General features: G+C 59.2%; 2 protein-coding genes across 2 annotated transcripts; one reads left to right on the top strand and one right to left on the bottom strand.

Annotated features, from left to right (window-relative positions):
* The first annotated feature begins 248 nt into the window (after positions 1-248).
* On the top strand, positions 249-14,393 carry LOC131574500 (WD repeat-containing protein 13-like). Its single transcript, XM_058828972.1, has 9 exons — positions 249-316; positions 2,642-2,873; positions 3,997-4,091; positions 4,937-5,064; positions 6,470-6,777; positions 9,587-9,767; positions 10,741-10,882; positions 12,503-12,636; positions 13,115-14,393. Exons 1-9 carry the CDS (start codon positions 276-278, stop codon positions 13,297-13,299), a joined length of 1,446 nt encoding a protein of 481 aa, XP_058684955.1. The 5' UTR covers positions 249-275; the 3' UTR covers positions 13,300-14,393.
* Positions 14,394-15,679: 1,286 nt separating this feature from the next.
* LOC131574499 (histone-lysine N-methyltransferase SUV39H1-like) lies at positions 15,680-18,267 on the bottom strand (the record flags this gene model as incomplete). Its single annotated transcript, XM_058828970.1, has 4 exons — positions 15,680-15,856; positions 16,809-16,938; positions 17,489-17,635; positions 18,193-18,267. Coding segments are annotated over 4 exons (492 nt in total), but the record flags the coding sequence as incomplete, so codon positions are not given.
* Between the last annotated feature and the right edge of the window lie 21 nt (positions 18,268-18,288).

Raw genomic sequence — 18,288 nt, 5'->3', positions numbered from 1 at the left:
GGAGACGCGCGCCGCCATTTGGGCGTGAGGCGGCGCCGCCGCCACTTCCGGTCAGGCGTAGCCTCACTCCCCCGGCCCAAGCGCGGCTTTTCCCCAGCCTTTCCCCGGCCCAGCCCCGGCCCCGCGGAGCTCCTGAGGCGGAGGTGGAGCGGGACGCGCAGGTGAGGCCGCCCCGCCCTCTCCCGGTGCGGTTTTTTCCCTTTTTTCCTCCTTTTTCCCCTCAGCTCACATCGTTGTTCCCTCGGCAGGGTCCCCCCGCGGCGGCCGCGGCCGCCATGGCCGCCGTGTGGCAGCAGGTGCTCGCCGTGGACGCCAGGTGAGCTCGGGGGGCTTTTCCTGAGGGGCATTTGGGTCCTGGAGGGCTTTTTATGAGGTGATTTTAAGTCCCTGAGGGCTTTTGAGTCTCTGGGGGCTTTTCCTGAGGAAATTTTGTGTCCCTGGGAGCTTTTTGTGAGGGGATTTTGGGTCCCCGGGGGCTTCTTCTGAGGAGATTTTTGGTCCCTGAGGGATTTTGGGTCCCTGAGGGCTTTTCCTGAGGAAATTTTGTGTCTCTGGGGGCTTTTTGTGAGGGGATTTTGGATCCCTGAGGGCTTTTGAGTTCCTGGGGCCTTTTCCTGAGGGGAATTTGGGTCTCTGAGGGCTTTTCGTGAGGTGATTTTAAATCCCTGAGGGCTTTTGAGTCCCTGGGTGCTTTTCCTGAGAAAATTTTGTGTCCCTGGGAGCTTTTTGTGAGGGGATTTTGGGTCCCTGGGGGCTTCTTCTGAGGAGATTTTTTGGTCCCTGAGGGGATTTTGGGTCCCTGGGGGCTTCTTCTGAGGAGATTTTTGGTCCCTGAGGGGATTTTGGGTCCCTGAGAGCTTTTTGTGAGGGGATTTTAATCCCTGGAGGTTTTTTTTGAGGGAATTTTGGGTATTTGGTGCCTTTGAGGAGGGGGGTGCTCATTCCTGGATGTGGATTTTTGGAGGGTTTGGGTATTTGGGGCATTTTTGGGGTGGATTTGCCTCACCTGGGCTTGTTTTTGGATGTAATTTTCCTGGTTTTGGGTAGAATTAATCTCGTTTCTTATCTGTATCTCACCTGTCTCATCTGTCCTGTCAAATTCTGCACTCCTGGGTTGGGTTTTGGGTGGATTTTTCCCAATTTTTGACAGAAATTTCCCAATTTTTGACAGAAATTTCCCAATTTTTGACAGAAACTTCCCAATTTTTAGGTGTAAATTCCCCAATTTTGGGTGTAAATTCCCCAATTTTGGGCGTAAATTTCCCAATTTTTGTGTGTAAATTTCCCAATTTTTAGGTGTAAATTCCTCAATTTTTGGGTACAAATATCCGAATTTTTGACAGAAATTTCTCAATTTTTGGGTGTAAATTCCCCGATTTTTGGGTGTAACTTCCCCAATTTTGGGTGTAAATTTCCCGATTTTTGGTGTAAATTTCCCAATTTTTGACAGAAATTTCTCAATTTTTGGGTGTAAATTTTTTAATTATTAGGTGTAAATTCCCCATTTTTGGGTATAAATTCCCCAATTTTTGGGCATAAATTTCCCAGTTTTGGGTGTAAATTCCCGAATTTTTGGGTGTAAATTTCCATTTTTTGGGTGTAAATTCAGGAATTTTTGGGTGTAAATTCCTGAATTTTTGGGTGTAAATTTCTCAATTTTTGGATGTAAATTGCCCAGTTTTTGGGTGTAAATTTCCCAGTTTTGTGTAGAATTAACCCCATTTCTCACCTGTCTCTCACCTGTGTCTCACCTGTATCCCACTTGTATCTCACCTGTCTCTCACCTGTCTCTCACCTGTCTCTCACCTGTCCATCACCTGTATCTCACCTGTCTTTCACCTGTTCCTCACCTGTCTCTCCCCTGTATCTCACCTGTATCTCACCTGTATGTCACCAGTCCATCACCTGTATCTCACCTGTATTTCACCTGTATCTCACCTGTATTTCACCTGTGTCTCACCTGTATTTCACCTGTGTCTCACCTGTATTTCACCTGTGTTTCGCCTGTCCATCACCTGTCCATCACCTGTCCATCACCTGTATTTCACCTGTGTCTCACCTGTCCATCACCTGTGTCTCACCTGTCCATCACCTGTCTCTCACCTGTCCATCACCTGTATCTCACCTGTCCATCACCTGTATCTCACCTGTCCATCACCTGTGTCTCACCTGTCCATCACCTGTGTCTCACCTGTCCATCACTTGTATCTCACCTGTATTTCCCCGTCCCAGGTACGCGGCGTACCGCACGCCGCAGCTGCCGCAGTTCCGCACGCAGTACGTGCGGCGGCGCTCGCAGCTGCTGCAGCTCCACGTTTTGGGTGTAAATTCCCCAATTTTTGACAGAAATTTCCTGATTTTTGAGTGTAAGTTCAGGAATTTTTGGGTGTAAATTCCCCAGTTTAGGGGTGTAAATTTCCCAATTTTGGGTGTAAATTCCTGAATTCTTGAGTGCAAATTCCCTAATTTTTGACAGAAATTTCCCAATTTTGGGGTGTAAATTCCCAAATTTTTGGGTGTAAATTTCCCATAATTTGACAGAAATTTCCCAGGTTTTGGATGGATTTTTCCCAATTTTTGACAGAATTTTCCCAATTTTGTCAGAATTAACCCCATTTCTCCCGTGTCTCACCTGTCGCAGGTACGCGGCGTACCGCACGCCGCAGCTGCCGCAGTTCCGCACGCAGTACGTGCGGCGGCGCTCGCAGCTGCTGCGGGAGCGGGCGCAGGGCGGGGCGCTGGCAGGTGAGGCGCGGCGCTGGTACCTGCGGCTGCGGGCGCGGCTCCTGGCCCAGCGCTACGGGGCCCTGTCCGAGCCCGGCAGCTGCCGCAGCGGCCTCAGGGCCAGCAGGACCACGCTGGACCGCATGGAGGTACCTGGGGACACACCTGGGGGGGGCTGGGGGCACCTGGACACACCTGGGGGGCACCTGGGGGGGCTTGAGATACACCTGGACACACCTGGGGTACACCTGGATACACCTGGGGGGGCTTGAGATACACCTGGACACACCTGGGGTACACCTGGACACACCTGGGGGGAGCTGAGATACACCTGGACACACCTGGGGGGAGCTGAGATACACCTGGACACACCTGGGGGGGCTTGAGATACACCTGGACACACCTGGGGGGGCTTGAGATACACCTGGACACACCTGGGGGGGCTTGAGATACACCTGGACACACCTGGGGGGGCTTGAGATACACCTGGGCACACTTGGGGGGCACCTGGGGGGATCTGAGATAGACCTGGACACACCTGGGATACAGCTGGGGGCAACTGGGGGGATCTGAGATACACCTGGACACACCTGGGGGGAGCTGGGGGTACCTGGGGGCATCTGGGGTACACCTGGACACACCTGGGGTACACCTGGGGATACCTGGAGGGGCCTGGGGGGACTTGAGATACACCTGGACACACCTGGGGGGAGCTGGAGTACACCTGGGGGTACACCTGGACACACCTGGGGACACCTGGGGGGATCTGAGATACACCTGGACACAGCTGGGAGTACCTGGGGACACACCTGGGGACACCTGGGGCGGTCAGGACACACCTGGACATACCTGAGGGCACCTGGGGTACACCTGGACACACCTGGACACACCTGGGGTACACCTGGAGACACCTGGGGTACCTGAGATACATCTGGGGTACACCTTGACACACCTGGGGGCACCTGGGGCGGTCAGGACACACCTGGGGGGGCTCAGAACAACCCCAAAACTTTTGGGGGAGGGTCTGGGGGTCCCAGCTCCCATTTTGGGGGTCCTGGGGGGTCCCACCCCCATTTTGGAACCCCCCACCCCCATTTGGGGACCCCCACCCCCATTTTGGGACCCCCCACCCCCATTTTGGGACCTCCACCCCCATTTTAGAACCCCCCCACCCCCATTTGGGGACCCCCACCCCCATTTTGGGGACCCCCACCCCCATTTTGGGGACCCCCACCCCCATTTTGGGGGGTCCCAACCCTTTCCCCCCCCCAGGATTTTGAGGAGGACCCGCGGGGGTCTCGGGGGCACCGGCGCTCCCTGAGCCGCAGCTCCGGCCCGGGGGGGCTGCGGGGGGGCCCTGACGAGCGGTGAGACCCCCGGGGGGGGCGGGGGGGAATTGGGGAGGGGGTCCCGGGGGCTTTGGGGGGGTCCCGGGGGGGTTTTGGGGTCCTTTTGGGATTTTTGGGGGGGGTTTGGGGTCTTTTGGGGGGCTGGGGGAGGTCTCAGTCTTTGGGGGGTGTTGGGGAGGGGTCTGGGGGGGTCCCCGGCGGGTTTGGGGGGGTCTCGGTATTTTGGGGGGGGTCTTAAGGTGTCTCCCCCTCCCCAAAATCGCTGCTGGGGGTGGGGAGGGGGGGATTCACAGCCTTGGGTGAGACCATTTGGGGAGGGGGGGGGGTTGGAAGGTGCCAATCGCTGCCTGGAGGGGTCGGGGGTGCCTGGGGGGGTCTCAGGGTTCTGGGGGGGGGTCTTGGGGCACCTGGGGGGGTCTCACAGTTCTGGGGGGGGTCTTAGAATTCTGGGGGGGGTCTCAGGGTTCTGGGGGGGGTCTCAGGGGGTACCTGGGGGGGTTTCTGGGTTCTGGGGGGGGGGTCTCAGGATTCTGAGGGGGGTCTCAGGGTCCTGGGGGGGTCTCAGGGTCCTGGGGGGGGTCTCAGGGTCCTGGGGGGGGTCTCAGGGTTCTGGGGGCATCTCAGGGGGTACCTGGGGGGGGGGTCTCAGGGTCCTGGGGGGGTCTCAGGGGGGTACCTGGGGGGGGTCTCAGGGTCCTGGGGGGTCTCAGGGTCCTGGGGGGGGTCCCCATCCCCCCTGGCCGCTCCCATTGCCGGGCCCGGGGGGTGCCGGGTTGTGCTCGGGGGGGTCCCGATGGATCCTGGGGGTGGGTGGGAATTGGGGTGGGGGTCTCACACCCCCCTTCTCCCCCCCCTCCCTGCAGCCCCCCCGGAGTGGTGCCCACCCCCCTGGCCGAGGCCAGCAGGGCCATGGCCGGGGACACCACCCTGAGCGAGAACTACGCCTTCGCTGGGGTGTTCCACGTGTTCGACCAACACCTGGACAGCGCAGGTACGGCCTGGGGGGCACCTGGGGGGCACCTGGGACCCCCCCAAAACCCCCCAGAGCCAGGGAAAACACTTGGGACCCCCCCCAAAACACCCCAGAGCCAGGGAAAACACCTGGGACCCCCCCAAAACACCTGGGACCCCCCCAAAACACCCCAGAGCCAGGGAAAACCCCTGGGACCCCCCCCCAAAACACCCCAGAGCCACGGAAAACACCTGAGACCCCCCCCCAAAACACCCCAGAGCCACGGAAAACACCTGAGACCCCCCCCCAGAGACACCTGGGAACCCCCAGAGACACCTGGGACCCCCCCAAAACACCTGGGACCCCCCCAAAACCCCCCAGAGCCAGGGAAAACACCTGGGACCCCCCCCAGAAACACTTGGGACCCCCCCCAGAAACACCTGGGACCCCCAAAACCCCCCAGACCCTGCCGAGACCTGAACTGGGGAGGGACCTGGGGGGCACCTGGGTGGTCCCTCTGTCCTGGGGGGCTCCCTGAGGGCTCTTTGGGGGGGTTCCCTTATTCTGGAAAGTTCCCCAAGGGCTCTGGGGGGTTTCCCCTGGCAGATGAGATTTTGGGGAGGGGTCTCACCCCTGTCCCACCCCCTCCCCAGTCCTCAAGGTCCAGTTTGCCCACGACGAGCGGCACCTCCTGCCTGGGTTGGGGGCTCCTCAAGGGCTCTGGGGGTCATTCCTGTGTTCTGGGGGGGCTCTCTTTGTTCTGGAAAGTTCCCCAAGGGCTCTGGGGGGGGTTCCCCATTCCTGCAGGATTTTGGGGAGGGGTCTCACCCCTGTCCCACCCCCTCCCCAGTCCGCAAGGTTCAGTTTGCCCACGATGAGCGGCACCTCCTGGGCTGGGTCAGGGGCTCCCCAAGGGCTCTGGGGGTCATTCCTCTGTTCTGGAAGGTTCCCCAAGGACTCTGGGGGGTTCCCTTTGGCTCTGGGGGGGTTCCCTTTGGCTCTGGGGGGGTTCCCCTGGCAGATGAGATTTTGGGGAGGGGTCTCACCCCTGTCCCACCCCCTCCCCAGTCCGCAAGGTTCAGTTTGCCCACGACAAGTGGCACCTCCTGCCTGGGTCGGGGGCTTCTCCTTGGCTCTGGGGAGCTCCCCAAGGGCTCTTTGGGGGTTCCCTTTGGCTCTGGGGGGGTTCCCCTGGCTGTGTGAGATTTTGGGGAGGGGTCTCACCCCTCTCCCACCCCCTCCCCAGTCCGCAAGGTTCAGTTTGCCCACGACGAGCGGCACCTCCTGGCCTGGGTCGGGGGCTCCTCAAGGGCTCTGGGGGTCGTTCCTCTGTTCTGGAAGGTTCCCCAAGGGCTCTGGGGGGTTCCCTTTGGCTCTGGGGGGGGTTCCCCATTCCTGCAGGATTTTGGGGAGGGGTCTCACCCCTGTCCCACCCCCTCCCCAGTCCGCAAGGTGCAGTTTGCCCACGACGAGCGGCACCTCCTGGCCTGCTGCTCCATGGACGGGACTCTCTCCGTTTGCCGCCTGGCTCCGGGGCCGCCGGCCGTGCTGCGGCTGCTGCGGGGTCACGGCGCCGGCGTCTCCGACTTCGCCTGGTCCCTGTCCAACGACGTCCTGGTGTCAGCGTCGCTGGACGCCACCCTGCGCCTCTGGGACCCCGGGGATGGGCGCTGCATCCGCCGCGTGCCCGACCCCGACGGGGCTGCGCTGCTGTGCTGTGCGTTCCAGCCGCTCAATAACAACCTGACTGTGGTGAGAGACATCCCAAAATCAACCAAAATAACCCCAAAATCATCCTGAGATCATCCTGAAATTATCCCGACCCCGACGGGGCTGCGCTGCTGTGCTGCGCCTTCCAGCCGCTCAATAACAACCTGACTGTGGTGAGAAACACCCCGAAATCATCCTGAAATCATCCTGAAATCATCCTGAAATTATCCTGAAATCATCCTGAGATTATCCTGAAATTATCTCAAAATTATCCTGAAATTATCCCGAAATTATCCCGACCCCGACGGGGCTGCGCTGCTGTGCTGCGCCTTCCAGCCGCTCAATAACAACCTGACTGTGGTGAGAAACACCCCAAAATCATCCAAAATAACCCCAAAATCATCCTGAGATACCCCAAAATCATCCTGAAATTATCCTGAAATTATCCCGAAATTATCCCGAAATTATCCTGAAATTATCTTAAAATTATCCTGAAATTATCCCGACCCCGACGGGGCTGCGCTGCTGTGCTGCGCCTTCCAGCCGCTCAATAACAACCTGACTGTGGTGAGAAACACTCCAAAATCATCCTGAGATACCCCAAAATCATCCTGAGATACCCCAAAAACCATCCCAAAACACCCTGACCCCGACGGGGCTGCGCTGCTGTGCTGTGCGTTCCAGCCGCTCAATAACAACCTGACTGTGGTGAGAGACATCCCAAAATCATCCTGAGATACCCCAAAATCATCCTGAGATACCCCTAAAACCACCCTGAGATCATCCTGAAATTATCCTGAAATTATTCTGAAATTATCCTGAAATTATCTCAAAATTATCCTGAAATTATCCCGACCCCGACGGGGCTGCGCTGCTGTGCTGCGCGTTCCAGCTGCTTAATAACAACCTGACTGTGGTGACAGCCCAAAATCATCCAAAATAACCCCAAAATCATCCTGAGATACCCCAAAAATCACCCTGAGATCATCCTGAAATCATCCTGAAATTATTTCAAAATTATCCTGAAATTATCCTGAAATTATCCTGAAATTATCTCAAAATTATCCCGAAATTATCCTGAAATCATCCTGAAATTATCCCGAAATTATCCTGAAATTACCCTAAAATCATCCTGAAATTATCCTGAAGCACCTCAAAATCATCCTGAAATTTGGGGGTCTCAGGATGATTTTGGGGGTCTCAGGGTGATTTCGGGGGTCTCAGGTTGATTTTGGGGTTCTCAGGGTGATTTTGGGGGTCTCAGGGTGAGGTTTAGGGGGGATTTTTTGGGGGATTTTTTGGAGGGTTTTTTGGTGATTTTTTTGGAGATTTTTGGGGGGATTTTTTTGGGGGTCTAAGGGTGATTTTGGGGGTCTCAGGGTGATTTTGGGGGTCTCAGGATGATTTTGGGGGGTCTCAGGGTGATTTTGGGGGTCTCAGGATGATTTTGGGGGTCTCAGGGTGATTTTGGGGGTCTCAGGGTGATTTTGGGGGTCTCAGGGTGATTTTGGGGATCTCAGGGTGATTTTGGGGATCTTAGGGTGAGGTTTAGGGGGGATTTTTGGGGTTTCAGGGTGGGATTTTGGGAGGATTTTTTTGGGGATTTTTTTGGGGGTCTCAGGGTGATTTTGGGGGTCTCAGGGTGATTTTGGGGGTCTCAGGGTGGGATTTAAGGATGGATTTTTTGGAGGATTTTTTTGGGGATTTTTTTGGGGATTTTTTTGGGGTCTCAGGGTGATTTTGGGGGTCTCAGGATGATTTTGGGGGTCTCAGGGTGATTTTGGGGGTCTCAGGGTGATTTTGGGGGTCTCTTTGTGCCCCCCCAGGTGGGCAGTGCCCGGCACATGGTGCGAGTGGTGAACATCTCCACGGGGAAGGCGGCTCAGGGTGGGATTTTTTGGGTGTCTCAGGGTGATTTTGGGGGTCTCAGGGTGGGATTTTGGGGGTCTCAGGGTGATTTTGGGGTTCTCAGGATGATTTTGGGGGTCTCAGGGTGGTATTTTTGGATGGATTTTTTTGCAGATTTTTTGGGGGATTTTTTTGGGTGTCTCAGGGTGATTTTGGGGTTCTCAGGATGATTTTGGGGGTCTCAGGGTGATTTTGGGGGTCTCAGGATGATTTTGGGGGTCTCAGGGTGGGATTTTGGGTGTCTCAGGGTGATTTTGGGGGTCTCAGGGTGATTTTGGGGGTCTCAGGGTGGGATTTTGGGGGTCTCAGGATGATTTTGGGGGTCTCAGGGTGATTTTGGGTGTCTCAGGATGATTTTGGGGGTCTCAGGGTGGGATTTTGGGGGTCTCAGGGTGATTTTGGGGGTCTCAGGATGATTTTGGGGGTGTCTCTGTGCCCCCCCAGGTGGGCAGTGCCCGGCACATGGTGCGAGTGGTGAACATCTCCACGGGGAAGGCGGCTCAGGGTGGGATTTTGGGGGGTCTCAGGATGATTTTGGGGGTCTCAGGGTGGTATTTTTGGATGGATTTTTTTGCAGATTTTTTGGGGATATTTTTGGGGGTCTCAGGATGATTTTGGGGGTCTCAGGATGATTTTGGGGGTCTCAGGGTGATTTTGGGGGTCTCAGGATGATTTTGGGGGTCTCAGGGTGATTTTGGGGGTCTCAGGGTGATTTTGGGGGTCTCTCTGTGCCCCCCAGGTGGGCAGTGCCCGGCACATGGTGCGAGTGGTGAACATCTCCACGGGGAAGGCGGCTCAGGGTGGGATTTTGGGGGTCTCAGGGTGGGATTTAAGGATGGATTTTTTTGGGGATTTTTTTGGGGGTCTCAGGGTGATTTTGGGGGTCTCAGGGTGAATTTGGGGGTCTCAGGGTGATTTTGGGGGTCTCTCTGTGCCCCCCCAGGTGGGCAGTGCCCGGCACATGGTGCGAGTGGTGAACATCTCCACGGGGAAGGCGGCTCGTGGCGGCGCCGGTCGCTTGCCCGGCCGCGTCCTCTCGCTCTGCTTCGACGCCCCCGGGCGCGTCCTCTGGGCCGGCGACGATCGCGGCTCCGTGTCATCGTTCCTGTGCGACCCCGCCACCGGTACGGGCTGCTGGGGCACTGGGACGGACTGGGAGGGAACTGGGAGGGAACTGGGAGGGACTGGGAGGGGATTTGGGGGCATTGGGAGGGGGTTTGGGGGCACTGGGAGGAACTGGGAGGGGATTTGAGGATACTGGGAAGGACTGGGAGAGACTGGGAGGGGGTTTGGGGGCATTGGGAGGGACTGGGAGGGAACTGGGAGAGACTGGGAGGGGATTTGGGGATACTGGGAGGGGATTTGGGGGCACTGGGAGGGGATTTGAGGGCACTGGGAGGAACTGGGAGGGACTGGGAGGGGATTTGGGGTGAGTACAGAGCAACTGGGAGACACTGAGTGACACTGGGAGGCACTGGGACGTCACTGGTTCATACTGGGAGGCACTGGGATATCTCTGGTCCATACTGGGAGGCACTGGGGAAGCACTGGTCTGTACTGGGAGGCTCTGGGGTGGCTTCAAGGTGGCACTGATCCATACTGGGAGGCACTGGGACATCACTGGCCCATACTGGGAGGCACTGGGGATCACTGGTCCATACTGGGAGGCACTGGGTGATACTGGGGCGGCACTGGGAGGCACTGGGGTGGCTCTGGGACATCACTGGTCCATACTGGGAGGCTCTGGGGTGGCTCCAGGGTGGCACTGGTCCATACTGGGAGGCACTGGTTGATACTGGGATCCCCAGGCCGGCTGACCAAAGCCTCGCGGTTGCTGGTCCAGCACTGGGGCAGCACTGGGTGATACTGGGAGGCACTGGGGTGGCTCAGAGGTGGCACTGGTCCATACTGGGAGGCACTGGGAGGCTCTGGGGCGGCTCTGGGACATCACTGGTCCATACTGGGAGACACTGGTTGATACTGGGGCGGCACTGGGAGGCTCTGGGGCAGCTCTGGGACATCACTGGTCCATACTGGGAGGCTCTGGGACATCACTGGTCCATACTGGGAGGCACTGGTTGATACTGGGATCCCCAGGCCGGCTGACCAAGGCCTCGCGGTTGCTGGTCCAGGCCGGTGGTTCCATCACGTCGCTGTCGGCGCGAGCCTGGGCGAGCCGTGAGGCTCCGGATCCTTCCCTGCTGCTCAACGCCTGCCCCGACCGCCTGCTGCTCTTCAGGTACCCCAGGGGGGTTTTGGGGGGGTTTTGGGGGGCTCTGAGGGGTTTGGGGGGTCTTTGGGGGGTCTCTGGGGGGATTTTGGGGGGTCTTTGGGGGCCGTGAGGCTCCGGATCCTTCCCTGCCGCTCAACGCCTGCCCCGACTGCCTGCTGCTCTTCAGGTGAGTCTGGGGGCTTTTTGGGGGGCTCTGGGGGGGCTTTGGGGGCTCTGAGGGGGTTTTGGGGGTCTCTGAGGGGGTTTGGAGGGGTTTTGGGGGTCTTTAGGAGGGATTTGGGGGTTCTTTGGGGGCCGTGAGGCCCCGGACCCGTCCCTGCTGCTCAACGCCTGCCCCGACCGCCTGCTGCTCTTCAGGTGCCTCTGGGGGGCTTTTGGGGGGGGTTTGGGGGGTCTTTGGGGGGCTCTGAGGGGGTTTTGGGGGTCTCTGGGGGGTTTTAGGGGGTCTTTGGGGGTCTCTGAGGGGTTTTAGGGGGTCTTTGGGGGGTCTCTGGGGGGTTTTGGGGGCCGTGAGGCTCCGGACCCCTCCCTGCTGCTCAACGCCTGCCCCGACCACCTGCTGCTCTTCAGGTACCCCCAGGGGGGTTTTTGGGGGTTCTCTGGGGGGCTCTGAGGGGGTTTTGGGGGTCTTTGGGGGTCTCTGGGGGATTTTAGGGGGTTTTGGGGGGGTTTTGGGAGCCGTGAGGCTCCGGATCTTTCCCTGCTGCTCAACGCCTGCCCCGACCGCCTGCTGCTCTTCAGGTGAGTCTGGGGGCTTTTGGGGGGGTTTTGGGGGGTCTCTGGGGGGGTTTTGGGGGTCTTTGGGGGGGTCTTTGGGAGCCGTGAGGCTCCGGACCCGTCCCTGCTGCTCAACGCCTGCCCCGACCGCCTGCTGCTCTTCAGGTACCTCTGGGGGGCTTTTGGGGGGGTTTTGGGGGGCTCTGAGGGGGTTTTGGGGGGTCTCTGGGGGGTCTTTGGGGGGCTCTGAGGGGCTTTGGGGGGTTTTGAGGGGGGATTTGGGGGTTCTTTGGGGGGTGTGAGGCTCCAGACCCCTCCCTGCTGCTCAACGCCTGCCCCGACCACCTGCTGCTCTTCAGGTGCCTCTGGGGGGCTTTTTGGGGGGTCTTTGGGGGGTTTGGGGGTCTCTGGGTGATTTTAGGAGGTCTTTGGGGGGCTCTGAGGGGGTTTTGGGGGTCTTTAGGGGGGATTTGGGGGGTCTTTGGGGAGTGTGAGGCCCCAGACCCCTCCCTGCTGCTCAACGCCTGCCCCGACCGCCTGCTGCTCTTCAGGTACCCCGGGGGGGCTTTTTGGGGTGATTTTGGGGTTTTTGGGGTGTTTCTGACCCCTTTCTCCCCCCCCGGGTGGTGGAGGACGAGGGGGGCTCGGGGGGGTTTTTTGGGGTGTTTTTGGGGTGTTTTTGGGGTGATTTTGGTGATTTTGGGGTGATTTTGGGGTGTTTTTGGGGTGTTTCTGACCCTTTTCCCCCCCCCAGGGTGGTGGAGGACGAGGGGGGCTCGGGGGGGATTTGGGGGTGATTTTGGGGTGTTTTTGGGATGTTTTTGGGGTGATTTTGGGGTTTTTGGGGTGTTTTTGGGATGTTTTTGGGGTGTTTTTGGGGTGTTTCTCACCCCTTTTTTCCCCCCCCAGGGTGGTGGAGGACGAGGGGGGCTCGGGGGCCCCGGGGCTGAGGCTCCGGCGCAGTTTCCCCACCCGGCACCGGGAGCAGCCCCTGAGGAGCTGCTTCTGTCCCCTGATGTCCTTCAGACAGGGAGCCTGCGTGGGTGAGCACTGGGGGAACTGGGACGGACTGGGAGGGACTGGGGGGGGACTGGGAGGGGACTGGGGGACACTGGGGGAACTGGGACGGACTGGGAGGGGACTGGGAGGGGACTGGGGGACACTGGGGGAACTGGGACGGACTGGGAGGGACTGGGGGGAACTGGGAGGGGACTGGGATGGATTTGGGGTCACTGGGATGGACTGGGGTGGGTCCAGGGACAGTTCCCCTCCCTCCAGCCCTGTCCCCAATGTCCCCCTGTGACAGTGACAGGCAGCGAGGAGGGCTCTGGGTGTCCCTGCAGTGTCCCCAATGTCCCTCCTGTGACAGTGACAGGCAGCGAGGAGGGCTCTGGGTGTCCCCAATGTCCCCAAATGTCCCCAATGTCCCTCCTGTGACAGTGACAGGCAGCGAGGAGGGCTCAGGGTGTCCCCAATGTCCCCAAATGTCCCCAAATGTCCCCAATGTCCCTCCTGTGACAGTGACAGGCAGCGAGGACGCCTCTGTGCATTTTTTCGACGTGGGCCGCGCCGCTCGCGCCACCGTGAACACCCTGCAGGGCCACGGGGCCGCCGTGCTCGCCGTGGCCTTCAACTGCGACGAGTCCCTGCTGGCCTCGGGCGACGCCGCCGGCACCGTCATCGTGTGGCGCCGCCAGCACGCGTGAACCCCGAAAAGCACCCCAAAAACCACCCCAAAAACCACCCTGGACCCAAAAAAACACCCCAAAAACCACCCCAAAAACCACCCTGGACCCAAAAAAACACCCCAAAAACCACCCCAAAAACCACCCTGGACCCCGAAATAACCATGGGGAACCCCCAAAATCTATGTGGGGAACCCCAAAAACCACCCTGAACCCCCAAAATAACCACGGGGAACCCCAAAATCCATGTGGAGAACCCCAAAAACCACCCCAAAATCCTTGTGAGAAACCTCAAAAACTGCCCCAAAATCCTCATTAAAAACCCCCAAAACTGCCCCAAAATCCTCATTAAAAACCCCCAAAACTGCCCCAAAATCCCCATGAGAAACCTCAAAAACCACCCTGAAATCTGCTCCAAAATCCCCATAAAAAAACCCAAAAACTGCCCCAAAATCCCCAACCCCAAAATCCCCATGAGAAACCTCAAAAACTGCCCTGAAATCCCTGTAAGAAACCTCAAAAACCACCCCAAAATTTGCCCCAAAATCGCCGTGAGGAAGTGCAAAAACTGCTCTGAGATCCCCGTGAGAAACCCCAAAATCCCTGTGGGAAACCCCAAAAACTGCCCCAAAATGTGCCCCAAAATCCCTGTGAAAAGCCCCAAATCTGCCCCAAAATCCACCTTGGAATCCACCCCAAAACCTCCCTGAAAAACCCCAAAATTCCCCTGAAAAACCCCAAATTCCCCCCAAAATCCCCCCCAAACCCAGCCCAGAACGCGGTGAGGTTTTTGGGCGGCGCGTGGCTCCGAAATCTCCCCAAAATCTTCCCCAAAATCCACCCCAAAACTCCCCTGTGTGGCTCTTGAGTTTGGTGTGACCCCAAAATATCCCAAATGTCCCCAGACCCCTCCTCAACACCCCAAAAACACCCCAAAAATACCCCAAAAACAGCTCAACACCCCAAAATCTCCCTGGACCCCTCCCCAAAATCCCCTCCGGGTGATTTTACAGGTGCTGTGATCAGGTGGCACCTGGAGACCCCTCAAAATCACCTGGAGCCCCAAAATCTCTCCTCAAAATCCTCCAGACCCCTCCCAAAATCACCTGGACCCCAAAAACCCCACAGACCCCATCCCAAAATCACCTGGAGCCCCAAAACCCATCAGACCCCTCCCCAAAACCACCTGGAGCCCCAAAATCCCTCCTCAGAACACCTCAGGATCCACCTGGACCCCCAAAATCTCTCCTCAAAATCCTCCAGATCCCTCCCAAAATCACCTGGAGCCCCAAAATTCCTCCTCAGGATCCACCTGGACCCCCAAAACCCCTCCTCAAAATCCTCCAGACCCCACCCAAAATTACCTGGAGCCCCAAAACCCCTCAGACCCCACTCAAAATTACCTGGGACCCCAAAATCCCTCCTCAGGACGCACCTGAACCCCCAAAATTCCTCCTCAAAATCCCTCAGATCCCTCCCAAAATCACCTGGACCCCAAAACCCCAGAGACCCCTCCCCAAAACCACCTGGAGCCCCAAAATTCCTTCTCAGGACCCATCTGGACCCTCAAAACCCCTCCTCAAAATCTTCCAGACCCCACCCAAAATTACCTGGAGCCCCAAAATTCCTCCTCAAAACCCCTCAGGACCCACCTGGGCCCCCAAAACCCCTCAGACCCCCCCCCCCCAAAGTCACCTGGACCCCCCCAAAACCCCTCCTCAAAACCTCTCAGACCCTTCCCAAAATTACCTGGATCCCCAAAAATCCCTCCTCAGGATGCACCTGGACCCCCAAAACCCCTCCAGGCCCCTCCCCAAAATGATCTGAACCCTCAAAATCCTCCAGAGCCCTCCCAAAATCACCTGGACCCCCAAAATTCCTTCTCAAAACCCCTCAGGATTCACCTGGACCCCCAAAACCCCTCAAAATCCTCCAGACCCCTCCCAAAATCACCTGGAGCCCCAAAATTCCTCCTCAAAACCCCTCAGACCCCTCCCCAAAATCACCTGGGACCCCAAAACCTCTCCCCAAAACCCCTCAGACCCCTCCCCAAAATCACCTGGAGCCCCAAAACCCCTCAGACCCCTCCCCAAAACCACCTGGGACCCCAAAACCTCTCCCCAAAACCCCTCAGACCCCTCCCCAAAATCACCTGGAGCCCCAAAATTCCTCCTCAAGACGCACCTGAACCCCCAAAATTCATCCTCAAAACCCCTCAGGACCCACCTGGATCCCCAAAACCCCTCAGACCCCACCCCAAAATCACCTGGAGCCCAAAATTCCTCCTCAGGACACACCTGGACCCCCAAAACCCCCCAGACCCCTCCCCAAACCCACCAGGCCCCCCCCAAACCCCTCCCCGTTCCCCGGTTCCCCGGCGGCGGCGCAGGCGGGGCCCAGGTGAGCTCTGGCTGTGGCCCAGGTGTGGCCCAGGTGTTTCAGAACAGGAATTTGCGGCACGAGGCCGCCCCGCACTTGCACTCGATGCGGCCGCGGGCGCGGGGGGAGCCCCCCAGGGACCCCCCCACCAGCCCGAAGTTGGAGTCCATGCGGCTGCTCTCGGCGTCCACCGGGTCCACTGCAGGTACAGGGGGACACTCAGGCACAGGTGGGACCCTGAACACCCCAGGTGGGACCCTAAAACCCCCAGGTGTGACCCCGAACCCACCCAGGTGTGACCCTGAACCCCCCAGGTGTGGCCCCAAAGCCACCCAGGTGTGACCCTGAACCCCCAGGTGTGACCCTGAACCCCCAGGTGTGACCCCAAACCTCCCAGGTGTGACCCTGAATCACCCAGGTGTGACCCTGAATCACCCAGGTGTGACCCCAAAACCCCCCCAGGTGTGACAGTCACACACAGGTGGGACCCCAAAACACCCCAGGTGTGACCCCAAAGCCACCCAGGTGTGACCCCAAAACCCCCAGGTGTGACCCCAAATCCACCCAGGTGTGACCCCAAACCCACCCAGGTGTGACAGTGAGGCACAGGTGGGACCCTGAGCCCCCCCAGGTGTGACCCTGAACCCCCAGGTGTGATCTCAAACCCACCCAGGTGTGACCCCAAACCCACCCAGGTGTGACCCTGAACCCCCCCAGGTGTGACCCCAAACCCACCCAGGTGTGACCCCAAAACCCCCAGGTGTGACCCCAAACCCACCCAGGTGTGACCCCAAACCCACCCAGGTGTGACCCTGAATCACCCAGGTGTGACAGACACAGGTGGGACCCCAAAACCCCCCAGGTGTGTCCCCAGCTGTCCCCAGCTGTCCCCAGCTGTCCCCAGCTGTCCCCAGGTGTCCCCAACTGTCCCCAGGTGTCCCCAGCTGTCCCCAGGTGCCCCCAGGTGTGTCCCCAGCTGTCCCCAGGTGTCCCCAGCTGTCCCCAGGTGTGTCCCCAGGTGTCCCCAGGTGTCCCCAGGTGTCCCCAGCTGTCCCCAGGTGTCCCCAGGTGTCCCCCCCCCAGGTGTAGTCTCCAGCTGTCCCCAGGTGTCCCCAGGTCTCCCCAGGTGTGTCCCCAGGTGTCCCAGGTACCGTGCATGTTGTAGTCGAAGGTGAGCTCCTCCCCGGCGCGGATCGGCCGCGTGGCGAAGAGCGCGATGCGCGGCAGCCGCTGGTCCAGGTTCTCGATGAAGACGTTGTACACCTGCAGGTTGGGGTCGCACTGCCCCGCCCACACGGCTCGGACACGCCCACGGGGGACACGCCCACCCTGAGCCACACCCACCCTGAGCCACACCCCACTGGGGACACACCCACCCTGAGCCACGCCCACCGGGGACACGCCCACCCTGAGCCATGCCTACATCTGGGAAGCCACGCCCACCCTGTGCCAGGTGACCCCACACCTGTCCCAGGTGACCCCTCCATGCCCAGGTGACCCCACACCTGCCCAGGTGACCCCACACCTGTCCCAGGTGACCCCTCCATGCCCAGGTGACCCCATACCTGTACCCAGGTGACCCCACACCTGCCCAGGTGACCCCACCCATGCCCAGGTGACCCCACACCTGTCCCAGGTGACCCCACACCTGCCCAGGTGACCCCACACCTGTCCCAGGTGACCCCACACCTGCCCAGGTGACCCCACCCATGCCCAGGTGACCCTACACCTGCCCAGGTGACCCCACACCTGTCCCAGGTGACCCCTCCATGCCCAGGTGACCCCACCCATGCCCAGGTGACCCCACACCTGCCCAGGTGACCCCACTCACGCTGTGGTTGACGAAGTGGGAGATGTTCCCGTAGTGGGCGGCGTCCACGGTGTAAACGTCCTCCACGTAGTCCAGGTCGAACAGGTACGTGGCGCCCTGGCGGTCGTACACCTGGCCCCGGCGCTCCGCCTCCTCCGAGGTGATGATCTGTGACAGGAGCACACCTGGGCACAGCTGGGCACAGCTGGACACACCTGAACACACCTGGGCACAGCTGGACACACCTGGGCACAGCTGGACACACCTGGGCACAGCTGGACACACCTGGGCACACCTAAACACACCTGAACACACCTGGCACACCTGGCACACCTGAACCCTGTCACACCTGGGCACACCTGGCCCCGGCGCTCCGCCTCCTCCGAGGTGATGATCTGCGACAGGAGCACACCTGGGCACAGCTGGACACACCTGAGCACACCTGGGCACACCTGGGCACAGCTGGACACACCTGAGCACACCTGGACACACCTGGGCACAGCTGGACACACCTGAGACACAGCTGGGTACACCTGGGCACACCTGGACACACCTGGGCACAGCTGGGCACACCTGGACACACCTGAACACACCTGTACTCACCTGTACACACCTGTACCCACCTGTGCACACCTGTACACACCTGTACACACCTGCACACACCTGTACACACCTCTACACACCTGTACCACACCTGTACACACCTGTATCACACCTGTACTCACCTCCCCCACGTACTCCATGACGAAGGAGTTCTTGCGGATGCGCTGCAGCGTGCGCACTCCCCAGCCCCACACACACCTGTACACACCTGCACACAA

The sequence above is a fragment of the Poecile atricapillus genome, unplaced genomic scaffold (assembly GCF_030490865.1).
Source record: "Poecile atricapillus isolate bPoeAtr1 unplaced genomic scaffold, bPoeAtr1.hap1 scaffold_360, whole genome shotgun sequence".
NCBI lineage: Eukaryota > Metazoa > Chordata > Aves > Passeriformes > Paridae > Poecile > Poecile atricapillus.
This window is presented reverse-complemented; position numbering and strand designations above follow the sequence as displayed.

Coding starts and splice junctions, on each gene's coding strand:
- LOC131574500 (XM_058828972.1), top strand. CDS start 276: ATGGCCGCCGTGTGGCAGCAGGTGCTCGCCGTGGACGCCAG. Junction 4,092..4,936: donor CGGGGGGGCCCTGACGAGCG/GTGAGACCCCCG, acceptor CCCTCCCTGCAG/CCCCCCCGGAGTGGTGCCCA. Junction 9,768..10,740: donor CCTGTGCGACCCCGCCACCG/GTACGGGCTGCT, acceptor TGGGATCCCCAG/GCCGGCTGACCAAGGCCTCG.